Raw genomic sequence first — 17,817 nt, 5'->3', positions numbered from 1 at the left:
TTTGACTTCCAGTTCTGAACAATTAAATGTCAACGAGGCTCCTCCAGTGATATTTTTGGTACCAAATTACAGCACCTATAATTATTTGCTGCGGTCCTTCAGACAGAATGTGTCAAAAGCCAGGTGAATTGCTTTCATTCTTTTTTCTTCTTTTTTCCCTTTCCCCCCTCCCCCTTTCAAACAGATGTTCCCTCTAGTGGGACATGTCCTGAGTTATTAGCTTTCTGGAGGAACAGAAAGGCATGTAATGCATTCTGACACAAGTTTTATGGACAGCCAGCAGTAGTTACTGAAGTAAATTTTTATTATGGTGAGAGAAAAGAAAGCCACTCAAAGATCCTCAGGCAAACCTACTTTGAGGCTCCCCAGCCCTACAGCTTCCTAACCTCATTTCCATATGAGCAGGGAATGATTTTCCAGCTCCTCCATCCCCATGCAACAGACCCGAATGGTTCTGTGCTCTGAAGGGGACACTTTTACCTACAGCTCACCTGAAGGCTCATTTCTGCCCCCAGAGGCAGATGGACACACAGAGCTGTGGGAAAATACAATGTCATAGTTAAAACCCCATGGTTTCCTTGTGCCCAGGATCCCAGGAACTCCCACCTATAAAGGCATCCAGGTGACACCTGGATGGTCATGCAAAAGGAGGTCATGCACACAAGGATGTGCATGGGGAACTCAGCTGCACCAGAACACTTAAACTTGATGATTTTCATCCCCCACAATACATGAGTCAGAGCCCAAACTCAAGGAATGGTTAGAGCAGGAGGGAAGGGGACACATTCCCATCTTGTTCCAAGGGGAAATGAAAATTCTGTTGGCATGTGAGCTGTCTGCCCTGCCTGTGCTCCCAGCTGGACAGGTGGCAGCCACTGAGGAAAAACAAGAGGTTTTAAGAAGACAGCCCAGTGTGGAAACTCCAAATTCACACTAGCTGACTTTGCCTTCAGGGCACGGAGCTGCTTATTAACCATCAGAGCAACAAACGCCACCATGGCTCACTAATCTCTTGCCAATCTGACATCTCAATTATCAAAAGATTTAAATCAGATACAGATTATTACTGCAATCACAACACACTGCATGGAGCAGCATGACAATCTGCAGGCCAGACTGACAACTCTGTCCCTTGCAAACTCTTACTGGCATTTCACACTGTGTCCTTTGTTCTCTCATTTAGTCATCTGCAATGTCATTATTTGTGGGAAAGAGAAAAGAGCAGCGGTTCTTGCTGCACCAACAAGTGCTGCTACCAGGTGGGAGAGCCACAATCCTGGAATCACTGAGGCTGGGAATGACTTCTGAGATCAGAGCCCAACCTGTGACCAACACACCACCTTGCCAACCAGCCCAGAGCACTGAGTGCCACGTCCAGTTGTTCCTCCAGCAGCTCCAGGGATGGTGAAGCTGCATTGGAACCCCCAGCGTCAGACAGAACCGGAGCACATTTGTTTCCCACCTCCAAAAAAAAAATCCCACAGCTTTTCCAAAACGAGCAACAGACTGAAACAAATGTAGCCAATAAACTTTGGGGTACCTGATAATAATATCTGAGGACCCAGCAAAGCCCTTCCACATAGGACTGCACAACCTTGCGACGGAATTTCTCATCCGAGGCATCCACATCGAATTTGTTTTTATAGTAGCGCTGCTTCCAGCCCGTTTCCCACAACCTGCAACACAACCAGGCATGGGCAACATGTTACCATGAATGGGCACCTTCACACATCTGCAGGTCTGAATTACTGAATTGCCCAAGGCAAAGCCACTTGCTACTTCAGTTGCCATTTGTATACGGCTTAAATGAGAGCAGAAAGAGTGATGCTTGTCACCAACAGAATAAAATGCGACTCTTGACAGAACTGATAAAGAGTTTTCCTGCTACCCCAAACATAAAGGCAAGCAAATGAAGAATAATTTCTGTGTTCTGCTGCTGTTTAGGTGAGCTGTGATTACCAGCAGCACTTCTGCAGCTCAGCACCCTGTGCTTGCTGCTTCCCATCAGATAAGCTCCCCTTCATGCAGGATTTTCAGTCTCTCAGGCCAGAGGTGCACACTGGGATCACAGGAGCCACCTTGGCCACAGTTCATCCTCCCCTCACACAGCTCCCCCTCATGTCTGTCCACAGATGGGGCAGGGAAAACAAACACTGGCTCCTCTTTCACACACGGGCAGCTGCACCCTTCAGCTCTGCTGTATCATGTCAGCAAAGAACCAAACTGGTTAAACCACATAATCCCTTAATAATGATTTGTTTTCTTACACAGAACTTCATTCCAAAACACTCCAAGAGGTCACCTCAAGCTGACACTGGTCAGACTCTCCCAGAGCCCTAAATCCTGTGTATGGAGCTTTAGGAGAGAGCCACGATCTATTTATGCTTCCTTGCAGGATGCACATCCCTTTGGCTCTGCAAAGAGGATCTTCCCTTGGCTTCTCTTTTGAGACAGCTGCTCAGGACACTTCCTAAATCCTCTTGAGATGTTTTACACTGAGGAGCAGGCAGAGAAGCCAAGAGATGCTTTGAAGACTTCCAGAAAAGCAGGTGAGCAAGGACAGAGCTCCTGGCACTGAAGGCTTGAGGGATGGAGTCAAGAACATCTGCAGCCTCTGAGCTGCCTGGCAGGCAGACACTTGCATAAATTCAAGAAACCTTTCTGTGAGATAAAACCCATCTGTAGCTGACTGCAACAATTTGTTCTGGTTTCAGAGTCGCTCTAAATACAGAATATATTTCCACTAACAGCATGGTTGTATCTAGGACATCAATGCAGTTCTTTTTATTTACAATGGCAAGCAGAGAATTAATTTCCACCCAGAAAAGGACATGAAAAAAATATTCTGAGCTACAAAAGCCTTAAAAAACTGTGGTTGAATGTAGCACATCCTTTTCCTTGGCAGTACCAACCCTTCCAGAATCACCACAGTTTGTTCATACTGTTCAAGCTTCTTTGAGCAGCTCTGCTAACACTCAGATGGAAATCAGACGAAATAATTTATCCTTAAAATTCATGATTTTATATAAAAATTCTGCTTGCTTGATTTAAAAAAAATAAAAATCATGAAAGAAACACAGGAAATAAAATAAGAACGAGAGCAAGAACTGTGGTATTGGCAGAGCTGCTGCGCCCCATGTCACAAACACATTGTGATGACTGTGAGCAGAACTCTACAAGGAAAGAACCCCGAGTGGTTTTCCCACATCCACCCGTGGCCTGACTCCACAGAAAACAAAACCCTGAGGCTGCACTTCTCAGGAGCAGCTGTAAGGGCTACCACCCTTACAAATAGCAAGAGCTACACTGAAACCCTTGACCAATGCAGAGCCAGTGCTGGTTAACTCCCAGGAAATTCCTGCCTCAACCTCCCTGTGACAATGCAAGGACTCAGAGACAAACCAGGGCTACTGCACGACAGAGATGGAGGGGAGCACTGGAAGTGAGGGAGGGTTGCAGGGCTCCAGGGTTCCAGGAACAGACTGGAATTCTGCTCACATCGTCAGGGAATGTCTCCTGTCTCGCCAAGCTGGGTCTCAGAGGGAGCCCTGGCTGGGAGGCTGCAAACCTGCACGCATACTAATCTGGATACTTAGCCTGAACAGACAGAGCTCGCCCATCTCACTGGAATTCACTGGATATCCTCACCCTCCACGTTAATTACCGCTGGATAAAAAGATCACAGAAAAGCATCGGAAGGCACCGCTGCACTGAGCTAAATGGCATTAATGAGGCTGCATCTATCTCAGCAATTTGTCAACAAAGTGCTACAAAAAATGGCTTCACCTGATATTATCCTCTGGCTCAGGTTCACTGTCACTGTCTTCAGCTTTCCGCTTAATTCCTCCTCCCAGGGATGGGCTGCCATCAGGAGTCAGGCTGGTGTTGGGAGATGCTGAAGTTGTCTAGGGTCAGAATTATTACAGATAAATAGGGGAAGGGGAGGGGGGAAGAGGAGGATTTATTAGGCTTTTAAAATTCAAGTTAAAATTAACAGCTCTGTGATCATCACAGGACTTCTCTGCAGTTCCAAAAAAAAAAAAAAAAAAAAGAAAAAACCTCCAGGCAAAGGCTGCCCAGCCCTTAACCCATCAAAGTTAAGGGGCAAAAGGGAAAACCACATCCCTGTTAAAAGGCAGGCATTGATGCACAGAGGCAAAGATGTCACTGGCTTTGAGAAAGAAAAGGATGCAATAAACAACGCAGTCTGAATGAATTAAAAAATGCCATTCTGGATGTATTCCAATTTCAGAACACCATTGTTATAACTTCCTTTTGAGGCACTAGTGAAAAAAACCTCAGGACTGCCAGAAACACTCTGAGTTCCTTCACAGCTGGTCTCTTAAACTCCTATCAAATTTATCTATTTTAATATTACAGCCTGAAAGAAAAGTCTCCCATTCCATAAAGGAACTAATTTTCGTAACTTGGGTGCAAAAATGTTTTGAGATTACAAGGGAAGAGCAGCAGAAATTATACCTTGAAAAAGCACATTGTATTTAGACTTCAGAGACAGAACACACATCTCTGCAATGAAAAGAACTTTTAATCTGTTCACTGTTTGGATGAAGATTTATACCCAGAAAGAAAGCATTTGTCATAATTGCTATTTCAAGTTAACAGGACTTCTAACAGAGCACTTCTTTCCAGTTTTCCCTCGCTAACACCTTGCCCAAAACATCAGCCAAGTTTCTCCCTTCCCCAGGGAAGTGCATCATTATTCCAAGCAGAAATAAAGAAAGCAATTTTATTCAAGCAGGCTTAGAAAAATCAGTTATTAAAAGCCACTTCCTTGAAGAACAATGTTTGAGGTGTCAGCTTTTCAGGAAAAGTCGATGGGGCAGTGAAAAAGTTGCCTGGAGTAACAGGAGCCTCTGAACATCTACTCACAGAGTTCTGCCTCTCGTGCATCCTCATCTCAAAGGCAGCTTGTCGGGGGTTACAGATTGCCTGAGGGCTGGATCGATTTCCCAGGGCTTGAGGGGAAAACTGGCCACCAGGAATAAAGGAAGGCTGATCCCTCTGCAAGATAAACACAGACCAGGCTGCTGAAAAGAGCTTCGTGCTCTCCCCAGCACTGGGATGATGCTCTCTCACAATTTTCAGATCAACACTACAGGGAAATGAACGTAAAAACCCATATTTTTAATATATGGAATGGGTGGGTGGGGGAAAATAAACCTAATTTAAATATTTTAGACTACAAAATAGTTTACACACAGGCCAACAAACACCATGATTACACTTGCAGTTTCAACCTCCAAAAACTAAAGCAGACATTTATATTCTTGCTAGTTTCTGCACGGGGTAAGGAATTCACTTACCTTTAATCTCTTCCTTTTTTCTTTTTGCCGTCTTTTAAAGTTATCCTAAGCAAAGAACAAAGGGAAATCAAGTCAGTCAAGGACACGGATTCTTTAGCAAATGATTTTACTATACTCCTCAACTGAGCATGCCACAAGGTTTTCAGGGAATGCTCTGAATGAGACATGGGTCAATTCTTGTGTTTCTAAATCCAACAGAAATGGGATGGAATTTTCTATCCTACCCTGAAAATCTATGGGGGAAAAAAACCCAGCTGGGTACTCAAAGCCCCAAAACTCTGGCAATGATTTAAATAATCCACTAAATTTAGCTGCAGCCTTACCTGGGGGTGACAGCAGTGTCAATGCACACAGACTCCTTGCCTGCACTGCAGAGCTGCCCCAAAAAAATGTCAGAGAGGCATTAGCGTCTTAGATATAGGAAAAGACACTCAAGGGAAGACGTTTCCTATTCTGTGATTCCTGGGCTAACTGAAAACTTGAACATCAAACTGGCATTTCCAGGAAAAGAAACTCAGCTGGAAGCACAAGATTCTTTTTTTGTGCCTGGAAGAATTCACCAGAGAGTATAACAAAGAAAATCCAAATTTGGGGCTTTTTTCTTTTTCTTATCCTCTCAATGGAGTGTCTCTGGCTCTCAGTAAGTGAGTAAAACCAAACCCCAAGAACAACAACAAAGCAATTACATCGTCATCTTTCCTCTTTTTGAAAATACTGTCTTCAACTTCCCCAACAGCCAGCATGATCATCTGGACCCGCTGCAGGTTTACAAACCCACTTTCAGTCAGGTAGCCCTGCAGGTCAGAGAAGAGCAGAGTTGAAAAGCAAGCCTGTTTTGTGGCAGAGACACAGATGTTTTGAAAGGAAAAGGGAAAACTCTCACCCCTGTTTTGTGCACCACGTTTTTATAGATGTTAACCAAGCGATCGATGGCTCCCTCCCTAAACACAAACCACAGGGTGAGACTCCTGCTAGTGAAAAAGCACAGGAGCTGTTCTTGCAGGGAAGGAAAACACATTCTCATCTACCTGATCTCCAGAGATGGCAGATGAGGGAGGAAGTCATTCCCCACAAAGAAGCACATGAAGACCCAGTCATCAACGCTCCTTTCAAAATCAAAAGTGAAAGGCAAGCTGGCCATGGTGAGCTCTCTCTCCAAGTACTGGAACATACACACACACACACACACAAGAAAAAGGAGCTCAGGGAACACTGCACGGGGTTTCAATGGTATTTACAGCCAGGCAGCTGCTGCACCTCACCTCTCTCAGGACACACAGGCGGATGAAGATGAACTCTTGCTCCGAGACTGGCATGGTGTCAGCAAACTGATCGTGCTGAAACCAGAGGGGACTCACATCAGACACAAGAAGCAGCAGCAGCATCTGGAGAAGCATCCCAGAGCTTCTCCAGCCCCACTGGCAAGGCTTGCTTCAACAGGAGTTGAGGGAGACCCAAAATAGGCTCCCAAGCCCTTGTGCCAGGCTTGCATTTTGCACATCTGTTCAGTTACTGATTGTTTGTTCACATTCAGTGGGAAAGCCCCAAAAAACAGAACACCACAAGTGTGCACACTAGGTTTGTCATGACACTTTTGTATTATTACTTCCAAGTAAAAGTAAAAAGGTATTCCCAGCAGCAATTTGTGCCATGCTTCAGCTAAAACCAACAGCAAGAATGATTTGAGACTCTCCTTATACACTACAGATTAAAGAAATCCTAGAAACAGCAAAATTCTTACCTTCCCTTGTTTCTCTCTGGGCAGACCTTGGCAATCCTTAACCTCATGCCCCATCTGGTTACAGAGAGCACACGGCTTGGGTTTGTTTGGTTTGAACTCCTCCCTAATGATGGTGAAGTTTGGTTCATGTGTAGCTAAGCCAAGCATGATCAGATCAGCTACCAAGCAAGGAAGAAGAATAAAATGTGATTAAGGATAAACATCATCAAGTTTTTGGTTTTTTGGGTCTTTTAAAGTTTAGAAGCAAAGTGGATTCTGCCTCTGGGAAGATGTTGACGTGATTATCCAGGAACCACAAGCAAGAGAGAACTCACCATCAGCCCCACACAGACAGTGGTGAGTGTTTGGGTCGTGGTTCGGTTGAGCTGCACAAAAGAAAATTACATTAATATCATGCAAAAAGTAAGTTATTACTAAGCATATCTTAACTTAAAATGTCCACATTCATTGGAATTTTACCTCTTTGTCTCCTGATGTAATCCATGATTTTATGCTCCCCTTCACCAGGAGCACTGGCATCTGACAAAATAACCTGAAAAAACATTCAAATCATGGCAACAATTAATGCTGCCACAGGAGAAAACCCAGTAACTTGTATACTGAACACAGCATCTGACTTCTGAATACCTGAAATTCTAATCTGTGGTCTGAGCTAAAACACTGGGATTGAAGATGAAATTATTTACAAGCAAGGAGCAAGTGAAGAGACCTTCACTTCCCTCTACCAGCTCCAGGCTGAAACTGAGACTGATTCAAATTCCACCGAAATGATCACGTCACATTTGACGTGTCCTGGTAAATTGTCAGGGCAATGAAATGGGCACTAGAGAACTCCCAGACTGAGCTCATTGATGCACTGAAACACGATCTCATCTCCCCCTCTTTACCCTGAGGAGAATTAGTGTTTATAAAACCTCTGTCTGATGGGGGGGAATCAAGCAGAGCCAACTGCCCTCTAATTAGAGCACTTGAACAGTCAGCAAATTCAGCTGCGTTTCCTGCCTGCACTGCCCCTTGTGTGCAGCAAACACAGGGCTGTCACAGACACAACTGGGGGACTGGAGTGTCTGGGCAAGGCCAGGGGAGGATCTCGAAGCCCAGAAAACTGGCCCCTGTTATTTTCACTGCCTGCCATTAGAGTAACAGAGAAAATGCAGCCTGCGATTGGAGCAATTACAGAAAAAGGAACAGTGCTAAAGATACAACTACAATGTGTCTTCACTCCTCCCCCCGAAGCAGAAAAAGCATTCCTAAAGCCCTGTCTCCCATTATGTGAAATTGTGGCTTCCAGCAGCAAACCTGCTCCTTGCCCTTCAGTGAAATCACAGCAAATGGTGCTGGCAGATGGAGTTATCAGCATGGAATGGATCTCTGAAGCCTCAGCAGGACGTGCACGCTGGCCCGTTGTTAATAACGGCTCGCAACCAGGCCAAGAGCCAAATCTGTCAAATTCCTACTCTTCAATTGGATCCCAGCCCAAACATCTCATTCATCTCCCTCTAGTGTGGAAGTGGCAAACTCACAGTCAGGTTCTTCCAGCCCGGGTCGCTGTTCAAGCGGTCAGCGATGTAATAGCGGAGGCATTTAGCAAGATTGTCCATGAACTCAGTTCCCTACAGAGGGTGGGAAGGAAAGGAATTAAACCAGCGTTCAGCCCCTGGCAATTGCTGGGTACGGGCCCAGGCCACTCACCGGGGTGATGCAGTTGCTGTCAAACCTCTCCTTCACCTCCTCTGGAGGCAGGAAGCCACCTGGAGCAACAGAAACAGGGAGCAGAGTTACATCCAGATGGACCACATGGAGGAACCCAGACAGCTCCCCTGGGAAGAACTAACTGGCTGAAACCAGTTTGCTTAATAAAATTCCCACAAAACCAAACCAAACCAAACCAACTCTTAGCGTTGTATTATCTCCATCCTACAGGTGCTACCACGTTTACAAACACTGTTACTTCAGCAAGGTGATATCAAAGCCCAGCCAGCAGCAACACACTCCCCTCTCACTCCAGCTGTGTCACCACCACCCTCAAAGTTGCTCTGACTTTTGTTTCCTCACTGATTTTAGAGTTTCCACTGTCAAGTAACTCCCCTTGCTGGCAGCTTATTATCCCTGTGCATCAGTATTTCCATCTGATCCCTGCTTTTAAGCCTCAATCCTCCTTTCATCAAGCCCTACAAATGTCTACTTCCTTCCAGAAGGGTTTTGGTTGTTTCTCACTGCATTTATCCCTGCTCTTCAATTTATTTTCAAAAGGAATTAAGAGCACTCAACACAAACTCATTTCAGGCAAGAGACTGAAGAAGAAAAGATGACATTTTGTTTTGTCTCAGTTTCTCTGGAAGACACAGACCCAGCCTTCCCCGGGCTTGTTCTCCCCTTCTCCCAGCAATGCATACACAGCCCTCCTCTGAACATTACTGAGAGGATCAAACAAGGTGATTCTCATGGAAAAACCCCTGATAAGGCCACTGCCCTACCTTTGGCCAGAATTTCCTGCCGGATTTTTTGCTTCTCCTCAGCAGCTTCCATGCCCTCCTTTGAGGCTCTGAATCTCCTGGACCGCTGCTGATTCATTTTAGCACGTGGGGCCTAAAAAAGTCACAGGAGAGGCTGGGTCACCTTCTGCATCTGGACAATCTCTCCTGTCCTGAGAGCTGCTTTGGGACACAAGTGATTACAAAGAGTTGATGTCTCCTCAGAATTACTGATGGGCAGGTTGGATGGAGCAATCTGTGCTGGACGAAGGTGTCCCCACCCATGTGCGAGCAGGTGATTTTCCAGCACAAAAACCATTCTGTGACTCTGGGTGCTGAGGGGAGATGAGGATTTTCCAGCTGGAAACCGAATGTGCCAGTACCCACCACTCCATCTATGGCCATGTAGAGGAGTCTCCTTGGTCTCACAATGTTGAAGATCCTGTCGATGTACTCAAAAATCGCCACCATCATCTCATCTTCATTTTTGGGCGCTGGCCTAAAACACAAGAGCATCCAATCTAACACCTGAAATGCAGTCAGTAAAGAGATACACGACCTGCAAAGAGCCAAACCAAGAGCCTTACTTGTCCTCTGGGTGTGTGCAGGGGTGAATGATGCCATTCATGTCCAGGTAGAGGTTGTCAAACTCCACCTCGTTGGGGTTGGGTTTGCTGGTGTCAATGGGGACCTTGACACCATTGCATTCTTTGGCCTAGGGATGCAGAGGGGATAAGGATTTCAGCACAAATAACCAGCAGCTATCGATGCACAGAGTCACAGAAGCCTGCTTTGGTTTTAAAAGCAGCAGAAGAAAAAGAGAGCGGTAAGTACCCACATTACCTGCAACTGCACTTTTCACTAGACACAGCACTTCTTCCTACAGATGTTTTTAACCAGCAAACACAATGATGGGTTATTTCTGCTGACAAGAGAAGTCCCTGTATCTCATTATTTCTTCATCCTAAATCACCAAGAGCCACTTGCACTCCCAGAGCAGATTCTTCAACATCCTCAACAACCACGGTCACTTTTGTTTCCTCACCACAATTTCAGGTTTGTTTTGTTTGGGCCTTTGTTGTTGCTGGGTTTGTGGTTAGTTTGGTCAAAAGACAATAATTAGCAACACTGATTCTCCCTTCCACCAGCCACAGGTGTAACACACACAGATTAAACCCCAAGGAACATGCAAGACACAGGAGCTGAGCAAGGAAAAGCCTGATGATTTTCAGTGGAATTCTGGATGGAATGGGTTATAACACACCCAAAGGTGGAACACGGCGTGCTCGTGAACAGCTGGGCACAAAGCTGAGTTTAAAAATGAGTGGCATGTTCTGAGGGAAAGGCTACAGTCACAGGAGTGCCTGGGATTCCGCTGGCTCTCCCATTACATGGAGCTGAGCCAACACCAAAGACCTCCCTGAACTTCTGTCTGCACACTGCCTGCTACTCACTGAGGGAGCTCTCCACATCTTTGGTGGGGATTCAGAAGGAAAAAAACCCAAAACTTACAGATTGCGCCATCAACTCTGGAAAATTTTCCTACTTAAAGCAGCAGCAGGACTGGCTGACTTCTTACTCCAAAATTAAACCCTCTAAAGCCTTGGCTTGGTATTCATGTTCAGCACAGGTACCCTGGCAGGTATCACCCCCAAGTCTGCCTGCCTCCTTTACCAAGCTCTCCAGACACTTTCAAATGAGTTGGTGTTAGCAGAAAATAAGTGTTGGTGCAAACACTGCGCAAAAACTGGATCCTGTTTGATGCCCAGCCACCCTCTGTGCCCAGCTAAACAGGGTTCAGAAGGAATCCCAGCTCTCTGAGGCAGAACACAAGCCCCCCTTCACATCCCCATTGTGCAGCAGCCCTGTGGAAGGAAGGCTGAAGTAGTGGCAGTGATATCTACTGTGATATAACTAAACTGTTCACTTCTCATCTACAGCCTCTTTTGAAATCATTGAAAACATATCTTCAAACATGATACTTTAGCCGCAGCTTTATTAATTCCTATCCATTTGATTAAGAATATTTTCTCCTGTATTTTTTATTATCTTCAAGATCTTCCTCTCATTCTTCCTGCTCAGCTGAAGAAGAAGATTATTTCTTTTTCTTAAATCTGATTAATCCAGCAAGGTAAGAGAACAAGGATCAACTTTTCAATATTTCAAAGAGACAAGCTACTGGGAGATACAAAATTTCTGATTAGAGAGATTTACAGCAATCCTAAAACACACATGGAGCTGATTACATTGTGAGAGAAGCTTAAATTCATCGACAGTAAGACAAACTACAGCTTCTCCCTGCTGTCCTAGTCCACTCTGAGATTTATGACCAGGTTTGAATATTAAAAAAAATGATAATGCATGTGATTTATCCATGTGCTGTCCTGGCTGTAATTGCAATGTACTCTTGAGCTGGAACAAGGCAACGTGGATGAGGACAGTGAGAACTGCCACTTCATTTATGGCAAATCTAACTCAAGGAATTTGTTGTGCCTTTCCACTCATTTCAATAAAGAACTTGGGCAGGTACAAGCTCAGCTATTAAAGACTGAGGAAAAAAAAAAAAAGGGGGGGGGAGGGAACATAGAGTCAGTAAAACCAGGGCTATACAAACCTTTGTTTAGCCTAAATGTGAGAGCAGCTTTGATTACACAGAGATTAAGGTAAACACTCACAAATGTGCTGAAAAAGGCAAATCGGTTCTTAGAGACAACCTCCTGCAACTGTTACAGATGTAATTACTGTTTCAATTGTGGCTGCTTTTCAAAGACAGATTTAAGACCCTTTAATCTTAAAGGGTTATCCAGGACAGGACAGCCCCTAAACTGAGGCTTCAGGAGCCTCAGGACCAGTCACATCCAGGAGTTTGGTGCAGAGACTAGAAGAGTCAGTGCTGCTGGAGCTCAGCACTAAGGGAAACTGTTAAACCCACAACCCCCCTTTTTCTCCATAAAAATTCCCAGACAGATTCTTAGATCTTAATTATCCCCCATTAAAAACTCACTTCTAGCAGCGACAGGTAAAATAAACTTCCCACCTTGCTGAGAGGGCCTGAAATCACAGCTGTAATAAAACCACAGCAGCAACTCACAATTTTACCAAAGCTGTGCTTCACTGCCTGAAGCTGAAAGGCAGGAATACCCTGGAAAAGCACAGAGCTGAACACCCTGCTGCAGGCAGGGCACACGTGCAGCCTCAGCACGGAATTCCACCACCTCACCCCTTTTCCCTGATCTCCTCCACCCTGCTCCCACACTTTTTCCCCTTCCAGGTGTTTCCCCAAGGTGAGCACACCTTGGGAGGAGGAGCAGAGAGGCAGAAGCCCCAGCACACGCTCTGAACTTTCCAAACCAGTGAGAGGGAACACAGAACGCTGCTCTTCAGCCAGTACAATCCAACAAAACAGAATACTAATTATTTGGAAAAGCCTACAGGAAGAGCAGTTTGGGAAGTAGGAACTCCAGAGCTTTCCTCCTCAGAAAGGCTCGGGTTAGCCCTGAGGAGAACTTGCCATGCTCAGGGCACAGTAAATCCTCCACGCTGCAGCCACTGCTGAAGGGAGATCCCCCCCCCTCCCCATCTCCTTGCTGCAGGGATGTGCCTAAAGGAACTAGCCAGCCCCCAAAAAAACCCATATATATATATATATATATATATATATATATATATATATATATATATATATATATATATATATATAGACAAACATCATTTCAGCTGCAATACTGCCCGGAAAGACACCTGTGGAATCCTATGTTAGAGTCTCCACTGAAACCTCCTGCTGCTGCTGCCATGAAAAGCCAAACTTTAGAGGATGCATTTGGAATAATCAGCTCCCTGTTTGGCCAGGAGATCTTTATCCTGAACTAGGAAACATTAGCAATGAGACAAAACCACCTGAGGCTGCTCGAGCTTACAGAGCACAAGGACAGGCTTGGTGCAAGTTTTGGATGCAGCATGACATCCTCAAGCTTCTCCAAAAAATAAAGCCCCAGGGTAAAGCAGGAAGCTGGAGATTATTACAACAAATAATGAAATAGAAGACTCAACAGAATAATGAGCAAGGCCTGAAAAATTACACAGCTTGAATTAGTGAAGCATTGGGAGCTGAGAGCCCAAGGAAGCAGGAGCATATCTCAAAGCCCCTGCAGCTCCAAGGGACAGCTCAGTTCCTTCTCTCAAGTCCCTCTCATTCTTGCCCTGCCTTTCGTGATCCCATTCCTGGAGCAGGATGCTGGGACTGTGTGCCTGGAAATAGGGAGACCAAAGAGCTCCCAGACCCCCGAGCTGCTTTAATAATTTCCTTGGCGTTTCCTCGCTCTGTCCAAGACAGGCAGCTCCACTGGTGTGCTTCCAGCAAATCCCGAAGCATACTGTGCCTTTCCCCCCCCCCCCCCCCCCCCAAAAAAAAAAAATAAAAATTAAAAAGTCGTGGAAGAGCAGGGAGTGTGAAAAACATCCAAGAAACAGCAAAAAGCACTGCTTCCCACTGCTCCTTACTCAAGTGCCGAGTAAGGCAAATTCGACTTTTCCGTGGAAAATCGGAGGAGCAGCCCCATCCCCTGCTCCGGCGCCCATCCCCTCTCCCTCGACGTGCCCATTCCTCCTGCCGGGAATGAGGCGCTGCCAGAACTCCTCCCGCACCACCACCGTTTCAAAGTCCGGAAAAAAAACTCCAAAACCTCCTCCCCTCCTAGGAAAAAAAAAAAAACAAAAAAAAAAAAACCACCACACAAACCTCCCAAGAAAAAAACAAACCCAAACAAAGCCACAACCCACCCGGGGAGATTCAACGCCCGGGATCCAGCACCGGGAGATTCAACGCCCGGGATCCAGCACCGGGGACTCAGCACTGGTGCGGCCCCACGGGCCCGGACCCCCGCGCCCGCCCCTCGGAGCCCCGGGGCGGCCCCCAGCGGGCCCGCGTGGTGCGGACGGCTCACCTTCTCCTCGACGCAGTTGACGACGATGGAGGGGTACTTGCGGCTGAGCCAGCGGAAGAAGGCCGGGACCCCCATGGCGGGAGCGGGACGGGACGCGCCGCGGCGAGCGGGACTCGCGGCACCAGCGCCACTTCCGGGGTCGGGGGGCGGCGCGGGGCACGCCGGGAAGGAAGGGAGGGAGGGGAGGGCTGGGGGGGTCACGTGGGGAGCACGCACGCGCGCGCGCGGCGCCGCCGCCGCCATCTTGGGCGCGGGCTCGGGGCGCGGCAATGGCGGGGTGAGGGATGGTGAGGGGACGGCCCCCCCACACACAAAAAAAACTCTGTGTCTGGGCAGCTCCTGGGGCATGAAAGGAGTGCCCAGAGAGGAAAAGCAAAGCCTGAGGGCGCCAAAGTGATAGCCAGGAGGAGAAGCGAAGCCTGAAGGAAGGCTAGCTCCTGGGACAGCCCCACTGCCACCGTGACGCTCAGCCGAGACACAAAGTGTGACAACTTCTCTTCCAAAAAAAGCCGTAAACGAGCAGTTTAACAGGAGAATCACCATCCATTAGGACCTTGTTAAAAAAGCAAGCTGAGGGGCTGGCTGCGAGGTGCTTTAGGCTCCACACACACAAGAATGCTGCACGAGCTGCGTCCTCAGTGTATTCCCTAAATCCAACACAACCACCACACTCCAAACACCATCCAATTCAGAGTTGGCAACTTCCCAAGCACAGCCCCTCTTCAAGGATCCATCAGCAATTTCCATGTGAGTTATGTAACCCCAGCCAGCTCTTCCACATGCTCAGGGGAAAGTTCTGCACCTCTTTTTGACCTGCTAGGTGTGAATTTTAGTGTTACAAAGGACACAATTCAGCTATAGGCTACACGGAATTTGGGTGTTTTGCCACGTTAGGAATGTACACATAGGCATCAAGTGGATTTACTACATCCTTAAAGCTTGGTAGCTCCAGTGTGTCCTTGAGGAAGGGATGCACTAATTAGGTCTGTGTGAAAGTATACAAAGATCTCACATTAAAGACCATCCAGACTTAAGATAATTTTGAGTTATCCAGCATTTGACAACAACAGAAGTGATTCAGGGCACGGCTGCTCCATGGCCTCTGAGGGGACATTTCCAGTGGGAAATGGCTCCACGTGATTCCTGAGAGCAGCATGAGTCAAAGAGCCCCCATCCCCTCACTCTGCCCGTGGCATAAGCAAATACTGTTAATTTGGGGCCGTGTGACGGCGCCGAAATGGAATTAAACGGTTGGGAATTAAACAGGATTAACACGAGGCGGGTTTTCCTCTGCCGTGTCCCGTCACCGCACACCAGCTCCATTAGCAGGGCAGCCACGAGGCCGAGGACAGGGAACAGCAGCCCGGGAGTCATTAACAAAAATAACAAAATCTCAGCAGTGCTTGCTGAGTCAACGCCGCCGATTTGGGGCGCGGAGGGGAACCTTGGTACCTGGCTAATTCTCTGTAGAACAAATTAACCTGATACTGTGTCTCTTACTATTCTTATCCTCACTTGGCTGTTGTTAAGCCGTTTTCTGTTGTCGTTCCTCTCAATAACATCTGTGACTTGAATAAATTTCCCCTGCAACTTTGTAGTGGCACCACACCTGTGGTATCAGCTGAAGATTGTCCTTTATCTGTTCCTTACAAAACGTTCCCTGATTGAAGCTTCCTATTGTAGTGCTTCTCCTCCTGGAATTTTTTAGGGAGCGCAGCAGCTTAGCACGAGCATTTTGTTTGTGACGATGGGCAATCAGTTGATTTCTGATAATGCCCAAGAAACCAGAAGGCTGACGGACGCAAATGAAACGTGATAGTCTTATCTTATAATTACTTGGGTAAACAAGCGCTGGAAAAATTAATACTGCAGCAGACAATTCCTTGGGAAGTTGATTGTGAGCACCAGCAGCTGCGCCCAGGTCTCACCTGCGCATCCATGAGCACAGCACAGCACAGCCCACGGCAGGAGCAGGGAAGGCTTCCCGCTCGGGCACTTTCCCTCGGATGAGTGGCGTGCCGATGGGAATCTGTGCGGGCCGTATTGATCCCAGTCCCGCTGTCCGTCAGCGTCACCTGCCACCAGCGCCGAGCTGCCGGCGTGACAGCTGTGAAGGAGCGTGGGGAAGTTGACTGGCAGGATGTTTTGCATTTAATGAGTCCGTGCACAATAAGAGTATCATAAATAACGCTCCGGAGGAAGCCGGCTATCGCCGCGACAGCGAGAGGCAGAGATTGCCTGCGTACGGCTCCGCTGCCATCTGTCACCTGTCACAGGCCACTGTCAGGGCTGAGCTGAACCGCACGCTGGTGTCATGGAGCAGACAGAAACGGGCTGACATCAGCAGCTCAGGAGCAGCTCAGGAGCAGCTCAAAGCTGCAAAGACGCCGCGCTGCCAAAGCAATGTTCTTCAGCAACGAAGGCCACTGGATTTTTCCACTGGGGCTCTTCCTCCCAGGCCTTGAGCAACGTGCCCACCCCACAGCACAGGGGTGCACTCTGCAGGCAGCAGTCCCACAGGACATGGGGAGCTGGTGTGGCAAAAAGGACATTAAAGCCCTCAGTAAAGTCCGACTTCAGTCACAGAATCACCAGGTTGGAAGAGACCGTCAAGATCATCAAGTCCACCCCATGCCCTAACACCACCTCAAGTAAACCATGGATGAGTGCCTCATCCTGTCTTTTTTAAAACACGTCCAGGGAAGGTGACTCTACCACCTCCCCAGGCAGACAATTCCAGTGCTTTATCACTCTTTCCATAAAGAACATTTTCCTAATATCCAGCCTATATTTCCCTTGGCACGGCTTAAGACTGTGTCCTCTCATTCTGTCAGTTGCTGCAGTCCTTTAGTCCAGCCCAGCAGTCTCCCAGGATGTCAGCCCTGGTCACAGACTCACCCAGCTCCATCCTTGGTGCTCATTTCCCAGTTCCCAGAACATTCCAGGCTGCACCCTTACTGAAACCCACAGCAGCTGGCTGTGCCAAGGGCTCCTGTTCCAAGCTTTCTGCAAGTCTTTCCGTGCTGCTGAGCTCTCAGCCTGCATGTTCCCCTTATTAAACTGAATGCTGTTCCCATTTCTAGCTGGGTTTTGAGGGATGGGGTGCAGAGATTGGTGCCCGTGTTGGGAGATGTGGGACTGCAGCACAGCACATCTTAATTGGGAGTGCTGCTGTCTGCTTTTGAACTTCTCATCATTTATGAACGGCTTTAACATGTCCCGTGGTTTCTCCCTCCCAAAGAAAATCTAATGTTTAATGAACTTAATTTTAGATAAAAGGAATGAAAAGAAGAAAATTAAAAATGCATGAAGTCCTGGAGTCATCCAATTACTGT

At 47.1% G+C, this 17,817-nt stretch overlaps 1 protein-coding gene across 3 annotated transcripts in view; it reads right to left on the bottom strand.

The window, feature by feature from the left end:
- Positions 1-14,613, bottom strand: part of XRN2 (5'-3' exoribonuclease 2) — a 32,304-nt gene extending 17,691 nt beyond the window's left edge. The window contains exons 1-18 of one of the 3 annotated variants that reach the window (XM_062490738.1): positions 14,483-14,513; positions 14,040-14,232; positions 10,127-10,254; positions 9,927-10,038; positions 9,543-9,654; positions 8,758-8,816; positions 8,589-8,678; positions 7,525-7,597; positions 7,380-7,430; positions 7,066-7,223; positions 6,587-6,661; positions 6,353-6,486; positions 6,208-6,265; positions 6,011-6,118; positions 5,325-5,369; positions 4,891-5,022; positions 3,787-3,905; positions 1,541-1,676 (exon numbers count right to left, since the gene is read on the bottom strand). In XM_062490738.1, the coding sequence (XP_062346722.1) occupies positions 1,541-1,676; positions 3,787-3,905; positions 4,891-5,022; positions 5,325-5,369; positions 6,011-6,118; positions 6,208-6,265; positions 6,353-6,486; positions 6,587-6,661; positions 7,066-7,223; positions 7,380-7,430; positions 7,525-7,597; positions 8,589-8,678; positions 8,758-8,816; positions 9,543-9,654; positions 9,927-10,038; positions 10,127-10,167 (1,503 nt within the window). In that variant the 5' untranslated portion in view covers positions 10,168-10,254; positions 14,040-14,232; positions 14,483-14,513. Of the gene's footprint in view, positions 1-1,540; positions 1,677-3,786; positions 3,906-4,890; positions 5,023-5,324; positions 5,370-6,010; positions 6,119-6,207; positions 6,266-6,352; positions 6,487-6,586; positions 6,662-7,065; positions 7,224-7,379; positions 7,431-7,524; positions 7,598-8,588; positions 8,679-8,757; positions 8,817-9,542; positions 9,655-9,926; positions 10,039-10,126; positions 10,255-14,039 lie in introns of all 3 variants that reach the window. The other 2 variants (XM_062490736.1, XM_062490737.1) reach the window with 2 other exon arrangements.
- Between the last annotated feature and the right edge of the window lie 3,204 nt (positions 14,614-17,817).

The sequence above is a fragment of the Cinclus cinclus genome, chromosome 3, assembly GCF_963662255.1.
Source record: "Cinclus cinclus chromosome 3, bCinCin1.1, whole genome shotgun sequence".
In the NCBI taxonomy this organism is placed as follows: Eukaryota; Metazoa; Chordata; class Aves; order Passeriformes; family Cinclidae; genus Cinclus; species Cinclus cinclus.
The sequence above is the reverse complement of the archived record's forward strand: the minus strand, read 5'-3'. Positions and strand labels throughout refer to the sequence as shown.